Source organism: Oncorhynchus nerka, linkage group LG7 (genome assembly GCF_034236695.1).
Source record: "Oncorhynchus nerka isolate Pitt River linkage group LG7, Oner_Uvic_2.0, whole genome shotgun sequence".
Lineage (NCBI taxonomy): Eukaryota > Metazoa > Chordata > Actinopteri > Salmoniformes > Salmonidae > Oncorhynchus > Oncorhynchus nerka.
The window spans coordinates 46038423-46055260 of NC_088402.1; the positions used below are offsets into that span (position 1 = coordinate 46038423).

At 46.4% G+C, this 16838-nt stretch overlaps 1 protein-coding gene across 1 annotated transcript; it reads right to left on the bottom strand.

The window, feature by feature from the left end:
- Positions 1-4458: 4458 nt before the first annotated feature.
- Positions 4459-16837, bottom strand: LOC115131794 (zinc finger protein 687b-like). Its single transcript, XM_029663790.2, is given in 11 exon segments — positions 4459-6046; positions 6202-6298; positions 6625-6737; positions 10765-11094; positions 11274-11436; positions 11725-11901; positions 12311-12495; positions 12976-13277; positions 13508-14998; positions 15001-15837; positions 16592-16837. Coding segments are annotated over 10 exon segments (4242 nt in total). The 5' UTR covers positions 15824-15837; positions 16592-16837; the 3' UTR covers positions 4459-5485.
- Position 16838: the final 1 nt, after the last annotated feature.

Genomic DNA, 16838 nt, shown 5'->3' on the forward strand with positions numbered 1-16838 from the left:
GGTGACACTGTTAGTGATTTATTTAGAATTCAAGGCACACTTAACAAGCATGGCTACCACAGCATTTTGCAGTGAAACGCCATCCAATCTGGTTTGCTCTTTATGGGACTATAATTTGTTTTTCAACAGGACAATGACCTAACACAACTCCCAGGCTGTGTAAGGGCTATTTGACCAAGAAGGAGAGTGATGGGAGTGCTGTATCAGTTGAACTGGCTTCCGACCTCAACCCAATTAAGAAGGTTTGGGATGAGTTGAACCGCAGAGTGAAGGAAAAGCAGCCAACAAGTGCTCAGCCTATGTTGGAAAAGCATTTCAGGTGAAGCTGGTTGAGAGAATAACAACAGGGTGCAAAGCTGTCATCAAGGCGAAGGGTGGCTACTTTGAAGAATCAAATATAAGGTGATTTGTTTAACACTTTTTGGTTTACTACATTATTCCATAGTTTGTCTTCACTATTATTCTACAATGTAGAAAATAGTAAAAGAAAAACCCTGGAATGAGTAGGTGTGTCCAAACTTGACTGGTACTGTATATACAGTGCATTCAGAAAGTTTTCAGACCCCTTGAATTTGTTACGTTACATCCTTATTCTAAAATTGAATAGTTTCTTCCCCTTCAAATCTACACACAATACCCCATAATGACATTTACATTTACAAGTCTGGACTCTGACAGGGCCACCCTAGACATTGATACTTGTCCCGAAGCAACTCCTGTGTTGTCTCGGCTGTGTGCTTAGGGTCATTGTCCTGTTGGAAGGGGAACCTTCATCCCAGTCTGAGGTCCTGAGTGCTCTGGAGCAGGTTTTCATCAAGGACCTTTCTGTACTTTGCTATGTTCATCTTTCCCTCGATCCTGACTAGTGTCCCAGTCCGTGCCACTGTAAAACAACCCCACAGCATGATGCTGCCACCACCATGCTTCACCATAGGGATGGTGCCAGGTTTCCTCCAGACCTGACGCTTGGCATTCAGGCCAAAGAATTCAATCTTGGTTTCATCAGACCAGTTAGGAGCCTTTAGGCAAACTCCAAGCGGGCTGTTATGTGCCTTTTACTGAGGAGTGGCTTCCGTCTGGTCGCTCTACCATAAAGGCCTGATTGGTTGAGTGCTGCAGAGATGGTTGTCCTTCCATCTCCACAGAGGAACTCTGGATCTTTTGTCAGTGACCATCAGGTTCTTGGTCACCTCCCTGACCAAAGCCCTTCTCCTGTGATTGCTCAGTTTGGCAGGACGGCCAGCTCTAGGAAGAGTAATGGAGGTCACTGTGTTCGTGGGGACCTTCCATGCTGCAGAAATGTTTTGGTACCCCTCCCCAAATTTGTGCCTCGACACAATCCTCTCTAGAACCTCTACGGATAATTTATCCGACCTCATTGGTTTGTGCTCTGACATGCACTGCCAACTGTGGGACCTTTATATAGACAGGTGTGCCTTTCCAAATCATGTCCAATCAATTGAATTTACTACAGGTGGACTCCCAAGTTGTAACAGAATGCACCTGAGCTCAATTTCGAGTCATAGCAAAGCGTGTAAATAAGGTATGTTTTATTTTTAGTAAACTTGCTAAAAACCTGTTTTCGCTTTGTCATTATGGAACATATGTACACTGCTCAAAAAAATTAAGGGAACACTAAAATAACACATCCTAGATCTGAATGAATGAAATACTTTTTTCTTTGCATAGTTGAATGTGCTGACAACAAAATCACACAAAAATCAAATGTATCAACCCATGGAGGTCTGGATTTGGAGTCACACTCAAAATTAAAGTGGAAAACCACACTACGGGCTGATCCAACTTTGATGTAATGTCCTTAAAACAAGTCAAAATGAGGCTCAGTAGTGTGTGTGGGCTCCACGTGCCTGTATGACCTCCCTACAACGCCTGGGCAAGCTCCTGATGAGGTGGCAGATGGTCTCCTGAGGGATCTCCTCCCAGACGTGGACTAAAGCATCCGCCAACTCCTGGACAGTCTGTGGTGCAAAGTGGCGTTGGTGGATGGAGCGAGACATGATGTCCCAGATGTGCTCAATTGGATTCAGGTCTGGGGAACGGGCAGGCCAGTCCATAGCATCAATTCCTTCCTCTTGCAGGAACTGCTGACACACTCCAGCCACATGAGGTCTAGCATTGTCTTGCATTAGGAGGAACCCAGGGCCAACCGCACCAGCATATGGTCTCACAAGGGGTCTGAGGATCTCATCTCGGGACCTAATGGCAGTCAGGCTACCTCTGGCGAGCACATGGAGGGCTGTGCGGCCCCCCAAAGAAATGCCACCCCACACCTGACTGACCCATCACCAAACCGGTCATGCTGGAGGATGTTGCAGGCAGCAGAACGTTCTCCACGGCGTCTCCAGACTGTCACATGTGCTCAGTGTGAACCTGCTTTCATCTGTGAAGAGCACAGGGCACCAGTGTTGGGCTGTAAGCACAACCCCCACCTGTGGACGTCGGGCCCTCATACCACCCTCGTGGAGTCTGTTTCTGACCGTTTGAGCAGACACATGCACATTTGTGGCTTGCCTGAGGTCATTTTGCAGGGCTCTGGCAGTGCTCCTCCTGCTGCTCCTTGCACAAAGGCGGAGGTAGCGGTCCTGCTGCTGGGTTGTTGCCCTCCTACGGCCTCCTCCACGTCTCCTGATGTACTGGCCTGTCTCCTGGTAGCGCCTCCATGCTCTGGACACTACGCTGACAGACACAGCGAACCTTTTTGCCACAGCTTGCATTGATGGGCCATCCTGGATGAGCTGCACTACCTGAGCCACTTGTGTGGGTTGTAGACTCAGTCTCATGCTACCACTAGAGTGAAAGCACCGCCAGCATTCAAAAGTGACCAAAACATCAGCCAGGAAGCATAGGAACTGAGAAGTGGTCTGTGGTTATCACCTGCAGAACCACTCCTTTATTGGGGGTGTCTTGCTAATTGCCTATAATTTCCACCTGTTGTCTATTCCATTTGCACAACAGCATGTGAAATGTATTGTCAATCAGTGTTGCTTCCTAAGTGGACAGTTTGATTTCACAGAAGTGTGATTGACTTGGAGTTACATTGTGTTGTTTAAGTGTTCCCCTTATTTTTTGAGCAGTGTGTGTATATATATATATATATATATATACCCAAGGATAAAATGTGGAAAGGGAAGGGGTCTGAATACTTTCCGAATGCACGGTATATATATATATATACACACACACACAGTACTTCATAGCAGGTGACGAAAACAAAAAAACAGTTCAAGCACTGATTCTGCAGTTAGAAAACAACTCAGAGAAATGTCCACACATTAAAACACAAATTACAACCCCTCGCACTCTCCCTCTGCTTAGTTGTGAGTGACAATCTATAGCTAGCCTACCTCCCATAAAAATCCTGTTAATTTTTGTTTCAAATTGGTTGAAGAACAAAGCATTTGAGTACAAATACTATACTTAAATTCACATTTTCATAAGTAACAAAACCCGAACACTTTCTTTTAGAGTATGACATGTACCCAACATATACCCATGTCCACCACTGGTAAAACCTTGGAACTCACTTATCTTGGCTAGAAGATTGATGACAATGTACCACTCGAAACAAGACGGGTTACAATAATCTACACTGAACTTATAAACGCAACAATTTCAAAGATTTTCCTGTTCATATAAGGCAATCTGTCAATATAAATAAATTAATTTGGCCCCAATCTATGGATTTCACGACTGGGAATACCAATATGTGTGTGTTGGTTACATACCTTAATAAAAAAGGTAGGGGCGTGGATCTGAAAACAAGCCAGTATCTGGTGTGACACAGCTTCCCATAGAGTTCATCAGGCTGTTGCCTGTGGAATGTTGTCCCACTCTTCAATGGCTGTGCGATGTTGCTGGATATTGATGGCAACTGGAGCACGTTTTCGTACATGTCAATCCCAAACATGCTCAATGGGCAACTGGAGTATGCAGGCCATAAAAGAACTGGGACATTGAGCTTCCAGGAATTGTGTACAGATCCTTGTGACATGGGGCGTTGCTTTATCATGCTGAAACATGAGGTGATGGCGGCGGATGAATGGCGGTACGGTGGGCCTCAGGATCTCGACAAAATATCTTTGTGCGCTCAAGCTGCCATTGATTAAATGTTGTGTTCGTTGTCCGTAGCTTATGCCTGCCCATACCATAACTCCACCACCACGGGGCACTCTGTTCCCCATGTTGACATCAGAAAATCGCTCATCCACACAACACCATCTGCCTCGTATAGTTTAAACTGGGATTCATCCGTGAAGAGAACGTCTCCAGCGTGCCAGTGGCCATCGGAGGTGAGCATTTGCCAACTGACATGGTTGACACCAAACTGCAGTCAGGTGAAGACGATGGTTTGTGACAGTTTGTGTTGAGGTCCTGGGCTGGCGTGGTTGTGAGGCTGTACTTGCCAAATTCTCAAAAACGACAGAGGCAGCTATTGCACCTGTTTAATGATTATGCTGTTTAATTAGCTTCTTGATATTCCACCAAACAGGTGTGGCATATCTTGGCAAAGGAGCAATGCTCACTAAAAGCACATTTGTGCACAAAATTTCAGAGAAGCTTTTTGTGCGCCTGGAACATTTCTGGGATATTTTATTTCAGTTCATGAAACATGGGACCAACACTTTATATATTGCGTTCATATTTTTGTTCAGCGTATCAAAACAGAGAAATAAATCTCACCTGTCTGTGTCATACATTTCAAGTTCCCTTTACCATAAGATTGGCTGCAATGTCTCACAAACAACGACAACAATGTGTTTCATATAAATAAATAGAACAATGTCATTAGTACTTAAAATCAGTGTTACTCTCAATACTATTTTTTGCTTCAGATACTGATTTGAGAACAGTTATCGAACCCTCACTAAAGAGGTGGACCCATAGAAACTGATCTATGACCAACAAGAGTGCTTTCTTTGTACAGTGGGTCGGTGTGGATGCAACGCGAGACAGAATACCTTTCAAGACACAGCTTGGAAAAGGAAGGAAATGCATGTAGAAATGATAGCATGGTTCACATTAAAGATAGACAAACCATATTAATGGCAGAAAAACATACACAATCATGGAAAAGTTGGACACGTATGGCCGATATCGATGCTATGATCAGGTGGTCTTGACCCTCAGAACTCCCATCCTCATGCGTGTCCAGGCCACTGCTCAGCATGCAGGTGTGACAAAGGAGGTCAAGTGGCTCAAAACGGCACAGAAGTACATCTGGGTCAGCTCTCATCTATCCACATTCAGTTCCCCTAAAAGTATTCCAAGTCAAAACCCCTCATCTCCCAGGCCTGTCGGTTACTCCGAGGCCTCACCCCTCCTTTCCATACTGGGGCTTGTCCGGCTCTGGAGTGAAGTTTTCCCGAGTTAGAGATCTAGGATCTGCTTCTTCTCCCCCAATCCTAACCATTAGTGAGGGAAATTCAAAACTGACCCAGGATCAGCATCGAGGGGCAACTTCACCCTACTGGGGCTTGTCCGTCTTGTGGGCAGTAATGAAGGCCATGCCATGGGTCCTCAAGTGGGTGTTAAGGTCGGAGGCCCTGTCGAAGCGCCGGCTGCACACCCTGCAGCTCATTTTCCCCTTACCGTCCTCTCCGTCCTGTGGGGACGAGGGTAAGTCGTCCGGGGAGGAGGTGGTGCGGGGTGGCCTGTGGTGTGACTCCCCCTGGGGATCTCTCACACGGTGGGTGATGAAACGGTGGCGTCCCAGGGAGCCAGCCGAGGCGAAGCACACGCCACACTGCAGGCACTGGAAGGAGGCGGCATCAGCGCAATGCTGCGGGATGTGGCGCTGGAATTCGGCGCCGTCCTCCGTGGCGAAGCCGCATGGCACGCAGCGGAACACGTTGTCGTCCTCCTCGGGCTCGGGAAGCGCCGACGCTCGCGTTTTCTTCACAGGAATGCTGCCCTCCTCTGTGGCCTCTCTGCTGTCCGTGCCGCCCCCTTCCTCGTCCCCTGGTGGCTCCCCGTCAAGTTCAGATGAGCTGCCTGGGCCCTTACCCGGGACTGAACGCTTCCTGATCTGTGGAGATCCATGCATGGGGACAGAGGGGTGATGGGGTCAAAAAGAGAGAACGTCAAAAAGCAGTATTGATTTTTGGTTTAACATACTCAAATCCATGGGTAACATTACTGAAATGTACCCCCACCAAGTGATGGAAAGAAGAATGGATTGACCTGTCCGTCAGTGGCTCTGACCCTGTGATGATGGACCTGGATATGCTTCTCCAGTATGAGCCGACTGCTGAAGGTCCGCTTGCCCTCTGTGCAATATCTGCAAACACACAAGTATACACAGAGGCTCTGAGGATGCTGCACACTTTCCTTAGGTGGGCTGATATTCGACTGAACTTAACATTCTAAATATCCCTGCTAATTGTCTTGTCATATCAACTCTACAGACATTTTCAAGTATAATATATATCCTACTTAGCAGACGCTTTTCCCCCCCAAAGTGAGTTAGTCATGCATACAGCCTTTGTTTTTATGTACGAGTGGCCCTGGGAATCAAAGCCCACTATCCGAGCTCTACCAATTGAACTACAGGGGACAAAATATGGTGCTTTTGTGGATGTTTAGATGAGTATGGGGTTCACTCACTGGCAGTGGAAGACTCTCTTGTTGCCCTCGTGGATGACGCGTACATGGCGCCGCAGGCTGGAAGAGGTGGAGAAGGAGCTCTCACACACACAACACGGGAACTTCTTCATAGTCTACAGGGGAAGTTTCGAGGAGAAAAGAGGGTGAGTCCTCTGTGCACACACCCCCACACACACACACATTACACCACATATGTCAGAGTCAAGGCCCGCGGGCCACATCCGGCCCGCAAGAAGGTTTTTTACGGCCCCTGGGATGATCTTGATTTATTATTAGAACCGGCCCGCAGCAAGCCGGCAGCCCGCAGATCTTTTACACGCACCAATACTACATTTCCCACAATGCAAAGGTGACGCACCGAGCAGTAGGCTGCTTCATTTCAATATTTATTGGCACAGCAGTCGTCAGCATCACAGTAAAATTAACTTTCAGATACCCATCAAAAATGGCAAAACGGAAGGTGGATACTGAGAACCGGGGGTTTCAAACAAGGTGGGAGTCGGAGTATATGTTCACGAAGGTAGCTGGAAAACCTGTGTGTCTTCTGTGTGGAGAAAGTGTGGCGGTACTGAAAGAGTATAATCTGAGACGACATTATGAAACGAAACACGCGGACAAAAACAAGAATATGGACATGGAACAAAGGCTACAAAAGGCAGAGGAATTAAAACGAGGCCTCAAATCTCGACAGGCTCTGTTCAAAAAAGCCAAATCACAAGGCCAGGCTGCTGTCAAGGCCAGTTTTATTTTGGCAGAAGAGATCGCTAAATCAGCCCGGCCATTTACGGAGGGGGATTTCATCAAAAACTGCATGATTAAAGTTTGTGACGAAGTTTGCCCAGAAAAAGGCAACTCTTTTTAAATGTGAGTCTGAGCAGAAACACCATTGCCGAGAGAGTAGACCAGTTGTCCATCAATCTAAAAGAGCAGCTTGTGAAAAAGGGAAAAGATTTTATTGCATATTCCTTGGCTGTGGATGAGAGCACCGACATTTCTGACATTGCCCAGTTGTCAATTTTCATCCGCGGAGTGGACTCCAACCTAAGCGTGACAGAGGAGTTTTTGGCTTTACGTCCTATGCATGGCACAACTACGGGGCATGATTTGTATGAAGAGGTGTCAAGATGTGTAAATGAGATGGAGCTGCCTTGGGAAAAACTCGTGGGTTTGACAACCGACGGAGCACCTGCGATGTGTGGACACAGGAGCGGACTGGTGGCGAAGATACGGGAAAAGATGCAAGAGGAAAACGCGACAGGTGAGCTGACAGCTTATCATTGTATCATACACCAGGAAGCGTTGTGCGGTAAAGCCTTGAAAATGGAGCATGTAATGAGCATCATCACGCGCACAGTTAACTTTATCAGAGCCAAAGGTTTGAATCACCGCCAGTTCAAGGCATTTCTGACGGAGTTAGAAACGGAGCATGGTGATTTGCCTTATCACACAGAGGTGCGATGGCTAAGCCAGGGAAAGGTGCTTCAAAGATGTTTCGAGCTTCGTGAGGAGATTTGTCTGTTCTGGACAGCAAAGGGAAAGACACAACACAACTCCGAGACGAAATGTTTCTGTGTGAAATGGCTTTTCTGTGTGACATTACGAGTCATCTGAATGCAATAAACTTGCAGCTGCAGGGTCGGGATCGTGTCATCTCTGATATGTACAGTACAGTGAAGGCATTTAAAACCAAACTGACTCTGTGGGAGACGAGATGCGGAAAGAAAATTTGAGCCACTTTCCCAGCTGCCAGACCATGAAAGAGAAGCTCTCTACCAGTGCGTTCCCGAGCACACAGTTGGCTGATAAAATAGGTATGCTTGCCGCTGACTTTCGACGCCGATTTGCTGACTTTGAAGCACAAAAAAGCAGGTTGGAACTGCTCGGTAACCCATTTGCTGTTGACGTGGAAAGCTCACCACCAAACCTCCAAATGGAGTTGATTGACCTCCAATGCAATGATGCACTGAGGGCAAAATATGCGGCAGTGGGTGCTGCGGAGTTCGCCCGCTTCCTCCCGGCACAATGCCCCAGCTGCGCATCCAGGCTGCTCAAACGTTGTCTATGTTTGGCAGCACATACCTGTGTGAACAACTGTTTTCTTTGATGAACCTGAACAAAACATCACACAGAAGTCGACTTACTGCTGAACACCTCCACTCAATTCTGAGGATTTCTTCAGCTCAGAGCCTTACCCCGAACATTGATGAACTTGTGGAAAAGATGGGACACCACCAAGTATCACCCTCAACCTCAAACAAGTGAACATTACTGTGCAATCACATATTTAGAGTTTTTACTCAGTTCAAGTTTAAAAGTTAAAATTTAATATTTGTTTTCACTGCATGTTACTTCTCCTTAAACAAAGTGTTGTTTTTGATTAATAGATTTTTGCACTTTATTTTTTTGTATTTCAATCCAATTATATTTTAAAAATATTTCAGTTGAGTGGATGATAGAAAATTGCTATTATTGTTTTTTCTTTGAAGTAAATTTAGCCCACTTTTGCTAAAATAGAAAATATAGTCTACTGATGGTGCCTTGAATACCGGTTTCTTTCATTTAATGTTCATGTTATGGGGATATTTATATAAAGGAAATTTGTCTTTTGTGTCTGTTGAAAATTAAAGATTACTGACAGAGCCATAAGAAAATATTGCTTTATTTATCTGATCATATTGTAATATATTTGTTAGGTTTTCAGTAGGTTCAATTAGGTTCACTAGACTATATGCGTCATTTAAAAATTTTTCAATGAACATTCGAACAGTCCGGCCCTCGTCTTGTAGCTGATTTTTTTATTTGGCCCTCCGTCCATTTGACTTTGACACCCCTGCATTACACTGAGGTCATACAAATACTAAAGAACCCTTGGTACAACACCACGTCGTGCACATAAAAAAGTTGGTTAAATTCCCATGTACCGAATGGAAAAATACAAGTAAAATGGGTTTCCATTGCATTGAACTCTACTGATGGGTTTGTCACAAAAATGTGTTGCGTTATATAGAAAATGTGCCTAGTCTGGTCTTGGCACATGTGCTCTAGCCAACAGCTTGCCGATGATGTAAGCAACCTACATTAAGAGATTATTATGGATAAGAACGGTATTTTTATTTGTCAAAAAGCATCGATCATTACGTCACAAAAATAAGACCCTGGATATTTATTGGAACAGAGGCATTAAGCTCATCATGTGCACTTTCACCACCCTGTGAAGTTCATCATTTCTTTAATCTGTAGCCTAATAAACTGCATGGTTTCCCAAGTCGTTGTGGGAGGACCACACAACATATCGCGCAACTCCAAGTTTACTTCGTTATGATGGTTATTATATCAATTTATCGCAGAATTAATTTTACCGTTAAATGTCGAATTATATATATTTATGTCTGCATTTATAACCGGCATATCCTATTTCCATCAGCACGCACAGACTTTTATCCGCAATAAGTCAGTTTGATGGCAACATATCTTGTGGGAAAATTTGCATTTATGCAGATTTTTGAATATTCACATGAAAATCGGACGCAAAATTGTATGGAAATCTAGCTACAGCAAGCATGTCCCAGCCAAATTAGTAAATTTTTCCAGAGGCATAGTTCTGCCATATTTCCATGTAAACAGGATCCACCAGAGCCTAATTTGGAATCTCATAGCAACGGGTCTAAATACTTATGTAAATAAGGTATGTTTTAAAAGATATTTAATAGTTGCAAAAATGTCTAAAAATCTGTTTCGGCTTTGTCATTCTGGGGTAGTGTGATGAGAAAATATATATTTAATCCATTTTAGAATAAGTCTAACGTAACAAAATGTGCAAAAAGTCATTTGGTCTCAATACTTTCCGAATGCACTGTATTTTATAGGTTAGTCAGATTTATTTTTCTTTAGAAGGTTTCTCTGCAAGTTGACTGGCATCTATTGTGTTGCAATGCCCAAAACAAGTTTCACAGCAACATAATCCCAACGGAAGGCTACAAATTTTTATGTTTTGCAATTCACAAATTATTATTTGATTCAATTCACCGCGATCTAACCAAATCCAAAATACTACAATGGCATTCGATTTGTTAAAAATAATCGATTCACATCTTTATTTTTTTTTACGTGAAGTGGGTCATAGGTTATACAGATAATTACCTTTCCGTGCTCTGTCTTCATGTGAGAGATGTAGTCGTCGCTCTGTGTGAAGGTCTTCTGACATTGCTGGCAGCTCCATTCTGAGATGGTCCCACGATGGCTGCCTACCTCCATAGAACTAGACTGATTATCAGGTTCCTCATAGTCCTCACCCCCCTCTTCCTCTCCTTCCTCCTCCTCTTGGTCTCGGCCCCAGTCCTCCCCATCTGAGTTGTCCTTTTTTGCAGAGGGCTTGGATTTTGGGAGGGAGAGGGCTGAGGGGTTGGTGGGGGCAGGGGCAGATGCATTGGATTGGCCCTCCTGTTTGACTGACTGCCTTCTGTGAGCAGTCTGGATAAGAGGAAGTAAGAAAGGGATAACCAATCAGACAAGAGAAAAGGGAAGACAATATTGACAAATTAGCTCCTATAAATTACTATTTACCATCCAGGGGATTGATCAACTAACATGTCACTTTCCTTTACTACAATCGTATGTTTACCTATGAGTTGGAATTTCACTAAACAAACCTTTATGTGTTCCATCATGGAACCTTTCTGTGCGTAGAGTTTGGTGCAGTCAGGACACTTGAACACATGCACTTTCTGCTTGGCCAGGTGGGTGTCGAAATGCATGTACAGTAAGGGTTTCTGGGTAAAAACTGTATCACACATCACACACTTGTAGATCAATCTGCAAATACAGAGAAAGAGGGTATTTAGGAGTGAATTAAAAAAAAATTCAGGGCTCAAATTGTGACAAAAACAGACATGCTTTTACAATCAACTAAAAACCAGTGTTTCCCAATTCTGGGGACCCAAAGAGGTATACATTTTTGTTCTAACACACATTAATTAAGTGTGTTAGTGCTAGAGCACTAGGACAAAAAAGTACACACCTCTGGGTCCTCTGGACCAGGATTGCAAAACACTGCTCTAAACCTAGAGACATAACATGGTTCAGTGACTGTAGGGTATTTACTTGGCCTGTCCCCCGGTGAGGGTGGGGTGCTGGGTGCTGATGTGTCCCTGTGCACTAGGGGCAGACTTAAAGGCCATAGGGCAGCTGGGGCACTTGTGGAACACCTCGCAGTGGGCCGTCTGGATGTGGGACTTGATGGAGTTCAGACCCCCGAAGACCACCTGGCAACTGGAGCACCTGGGGAACAGATATGAACAACAACAAAATGTTAAACACATAGGTTTAGTCACTGATGCTAATATTGGGTGGCTTGATTGTGATGCAACTAAGGAAAGAATCCTCAACCACATCTTTTCACATATCTTTGAGTTAGAGGGAGTGTATTTGCATTTGATTACTGTATGTATCCCTCATACATCCACCTGACAATGGAGTGTCATAATAATACATAACGCTGCATCTAAGCAGTAGTTTGTGGTATGTACACGTGCATGTATTTGTAGCACAATTGTCTATCAGTGCAGATGACCGACACACTGAATAAGGCTGCTTAAGCCGAAACATCTGTTTAAGCTAGTGAAAATACTTCTGCGACATCCTTTTGTGTGCAGACTTATTACATTTGTTTCAGACGCTATCTCTTCACCTGTATCCAATGCGGCGGGCGAAGTGCAGACAGGCCTCCTCCAGGTGGGTCTGGAAGCTGGCTTGCCGGGCGATGCCCCCACACTCTGGACAGACGTGGGGTGCCCGGTGCTTATGAATCCTCTGGTGAGCCGACACACTGCACCAGTTAGGCAGCATCATGGGAGGGGAGCACAGCATACAGGTCTGGGCAGGAAGATGAGAGGTTTAACGATTGACATACAGCACACACATTGAGGAATTAATCAGAACTCGTTTTCATAGTAAACATTAGCAGCATCATGGGAGGAGAGTACAGCATACAGGTTTGGGTAGGGAGGAGAGAGAGGGAGAAAATGTTTAAAGTTGACTAAGGCATAACACTATGAATACACTACTATTTCTAATACTAGTACTGTGTAATAAGCCAGTCATCAATGCACACCCACAGGTCTGGCCAAGGAAGAGAGAGAACATGTTTTAAAGTTAATTGAGGCCTTACAAATGCCTTGTTTTCATAGTAAAACACTAATATTGCGTAATACATAAAGTAAAGCAGTCCACAATCTGTGTCTGGGAAACTGCCTTATTCAGTCATTATGTATGACTAAGCTTGACACTAGTAGTTCGTCATTAGCCTGTGAATAATGCACACCCATACTTCAGGCTCTGTATCAAAGGACTCACCGAGTTGGGGGTAGCTCTGATCTGCTGGAAGTGGGCGACCAGCTCGGCCTTGCCAGAGAACTGGGCCTGGCACTCGGGACACTTGAAGTTGTGGTACTGCAGCACCTCTCCCTTCTTGCTGGGGAGGGGCATCAGCACCTGGGGGATCTGGGGCGCACGGCGGACCGGTCTCAGCTGGGCTGCAGAGGGAGACTGTGTGTCCTTCAGTGGGCTGGAACTGGATGACACTGCGGGGGCTCCGGACGTGGTGGAGGGGGAGGAGACTGGAGGAGGAGAGGAGATTGAAGAAGGGGAACACATGCCTGGTCAACAAAGCAAGAAAGCGAAGCAAGAATACAAAGAAGTTGGAAGTCAATTGCATGATGGTATCTCTCTCTTGTGTTTCATATAATAACATGGACCACATCCTGACAGAAATAAAGCTTTGTTTATATAGCCACATTGTATGCGTCCTAAATTGCTTAAACTTTTTTTGCTGCGTCCTATGGGACGAAGCCATTTTCACTAAACTCTCCCGAAAGTGCCGCCTTACTGATGGGTGTGGTGTCCTGCTGGCCAATCATCTGCTCCACGGTGACGGGCCTCATGATGAGGTGAGAGCACTGCATTACCAGCCCTCGTTCCTTATGCTCCCTGGCGTGGAGCAGCAGGCTGCACTTGTTGAAAAAGGCCAGCCTCTTGGCACAGTGGTTGCAGGTCACCTCGATGCGCAGCGAGCGCCTGTCATAGTGGCGAGCCAGGCTGCGCTCCAAGGCGAAGGCATCGCCACATTCTAGACAGCGGTAGCCCATGGCAGGCAGAGGGAGCCCCCACTCTGGGGGCGGAGCCGCCGAGAGGTCAGGCTTATAACTGGGCAGCAGGTTCTTGCTGTTGAGGATCTTGTTGAAGGCCTCCACCAGGCTAGACTGGCTGCGGGAAATGACGGCGCCCGTGCTGTTCACAATGGAGGCAGGCTTGTTTGGCTGGTGAGTACCGGTTAGGACGCTGGCGCTGCCCCCATTAGACGTTTTAGCACCAACAGGACGTACACTCATCCCACCCGTGGCTACTGAGAACTTCGGAGAGGAGGCAACCGAGGGAGTGGCAGGCAGGGCGGCAGATTTAGTGATGCTAACAGCAGTGGCAGATACCTTGGCCTTGTCCGAGTCCGAGGAGGCAGCCATCTTGTTCTGAGCCTTGGTTGCAGCGGCTAGCATAGCACTACTGGCTGCTAGTGTAGACATGGGTAGTGTGTTGAGACTCTTTGCTTTCTGTGACTGGGAGGGTGCCATACGACCAGAGGGAGTGTCAGGTTTCCAGGCCCTGTTGACTGGGGTCTTCCGCACCCCTGGTGGAGCTTTGCTAGGCTCCAAACCCTTGGCTCCAGCAGCACCTGCTTTGGGTGCGACTCTGGTAACAGTTCTGGTGATTCCACCAGTGGAGGTTTTGATGGTTTTTATCCGCACTTTGAGGGGCCGGGCAGGAGCAGCAGGCCCTCCTGGAGTTGAGGTGCAACTTTCAGTGGTTGGAGGTGTAGACTTGCCATCATCCACTTCCATTTTCTCCTCTCCTGTTCTTGCACCCTCTTCCTCTCCAAAATCTGCCTTTCCATCCATAGCCTTCTCTATTCCATTTTCCACCTCCTCCTCCTCCTCCTCCTTAGGCTCCTGAAGGTCTGAGGGGGGTGGTGTGGAGGCTACTGCAGGGCTGGAGCACCTCTTGGCGGTTACTGGTGCAGCCGATATGGGTATTTCTGGCTCAGGACTTTCAGGTGAGTCTCGCTCTTCTATAACATGCTCTGGGTGTTTGTCTTCCTGTGGTAGACTCTTGGTGGAGCCTGACTGGGCGGTTGAGGTCACTCTACAGCCCGAGGGAGTGTCCCCTGGTTTGGGGTGAGCTGCCGATGAGGCCATGGGATGGGTGGAGTCAGAGCTGCCAGCAGAGGACCTAAAACGACGGGTCAGTTTGGGAGGGGTGCGGGAGGGGGAGCCAGGGGGTTCCTGGATCAGCAGCGGGGGCCCTAGGTCCGGATCTGAATCAACCCCTCTGAGTCTCTGGGACACAATGTCGGGCCGGCTTTAGGTGCCCCGTTAAACGGCTGAGATGAGTGCAACGGGTGTGAGGAGAGGGCGGATGGCGGTGACTGGAGCAGAGGCTTGGAAGGCGGGAAGAAAGGAGAGGACAGTCCTACTGACACTCCTGAGACAACAGGCGCAGACATAACAGATGAAGAGGAGGATAACGAAGCTTCTTTGCCTGCCTCTTGCCGTGTGTGCTGCTGCTGTAGGAGCTGCATCTTCCTCGCCCTCCCTACAGGGTCTCCCGACCCTTGCGCCATGAGAGGCTTCAGTCTGTTTAATATATTGCCAACCTGCTTGACTAATTTAGTTGATCCAGCACCGCCTCCTCCACCCTCCGTTTTGGGGGTAGACACTGACCACGGCTCCCCATTAGATTGGGCCTGAGCCTGGGTTAGGGGCATAGTTATACCAGCAGCCCCAAACCCATTGTGATTGAGTGGTTCAGATTCCGCTATGTCTGGGGCACAGACACCGAGCCGTGGACCCATAGCGACCCCGACAATGCTGTCCATAGTGTTCTGGTCTGTGTCCTCATCCCCTCCATCAATGTCAGGCCGTACACAGTTCTTTACGATAACGCTGACAATAGGGGTGTCAGCCTGTGGGTCCGTGGGGCTAGCTGGTCTCAGAGATGGCCCTACACCAACCCCATCGTCCGGCTTTCCCAGAGGTGCACCGCCTGGCCCGTCAGCCTCATCAGCAGACTGGATGGCCTCTTTAGCATCGATGTCAGGAATGTCAAATGCTGCCAATAGGTCATCGAAATCTGGGGTCTTCATGTCCCCCATGCCGGGACCAAATCCTGCAAGAGAGGATACACCAAGAGCACAGAAAATGAGTGATATGATTCCAAGTTTAAAACATCCCGTGTTTCTAATTTCTCATTGAAATTGCTAGCCAGCTGGCTGTCCTTATGTGTTGCAGTTCAGTAAAGGTAGCTAGCTAGTTAGTAACCTAGCAAGTTATTAACACAGATCCAAGTCGAACAGGATTGTATTTGACCCGAGAATTTGTAGCGACTGTTAGCCAGTTTAGCAAAACATTGCATACAGTAAACATTTCGAGAGGGGTGCTGCTATTACCTAGCCAGCTAGCATGAACACAATGCAGTTTGACACACAGCCCGTCTCGCTACGATTGTCAACAAATAGCTATCGCTAGCTGGCTAAGACCTACGACAGACTAGCGAAAACATATTTAGCTAACTAGCTAAGAAATACATCCAATTGTTTATCGGTTCAATATATGAATTCACCGAGTGTGGACGTTAAATGTTATACACTTGACATATGGATTAACCTGCAATGGCTTCACAACTAATCAATCATTTAAAAGCACAAACGTCTCGCAGCTGTTCAAGTTTATTTCGGCTTCCCCCGCCAGGCTAGATGGCCCGGCCGCGCTGAGCCCAAGCAGAGCGAGGGGTCCTTTAGTGGAGGCCATCCCATGCATTCATAACGAGTTACTGGGAAATAACCATAAATCATTGTCACTGTGGACAATTGATGGGACTGGTATTTTGATTCTCAATTGCACATATTTTTTAAATAGTTTACCTGGATCTGTGATTCAACTATTGTCGCTCGCTCCAGATGACGTGCCTTTACTTCCTGCCACACAATGAAGAGGTCCTATCAGATCATTGTATTAATGCAATTTTTGTATTGCCGAAGATACAAAAAGAAATGGTCGTGGAAATGGTGCCACATACGGACAAATGTCATTTGTTAATATTAAATGTGAACACAAAAGATAACTGATATGTTAATTCTTGCCACAATAGTTCACACACCTCTCTCTAAT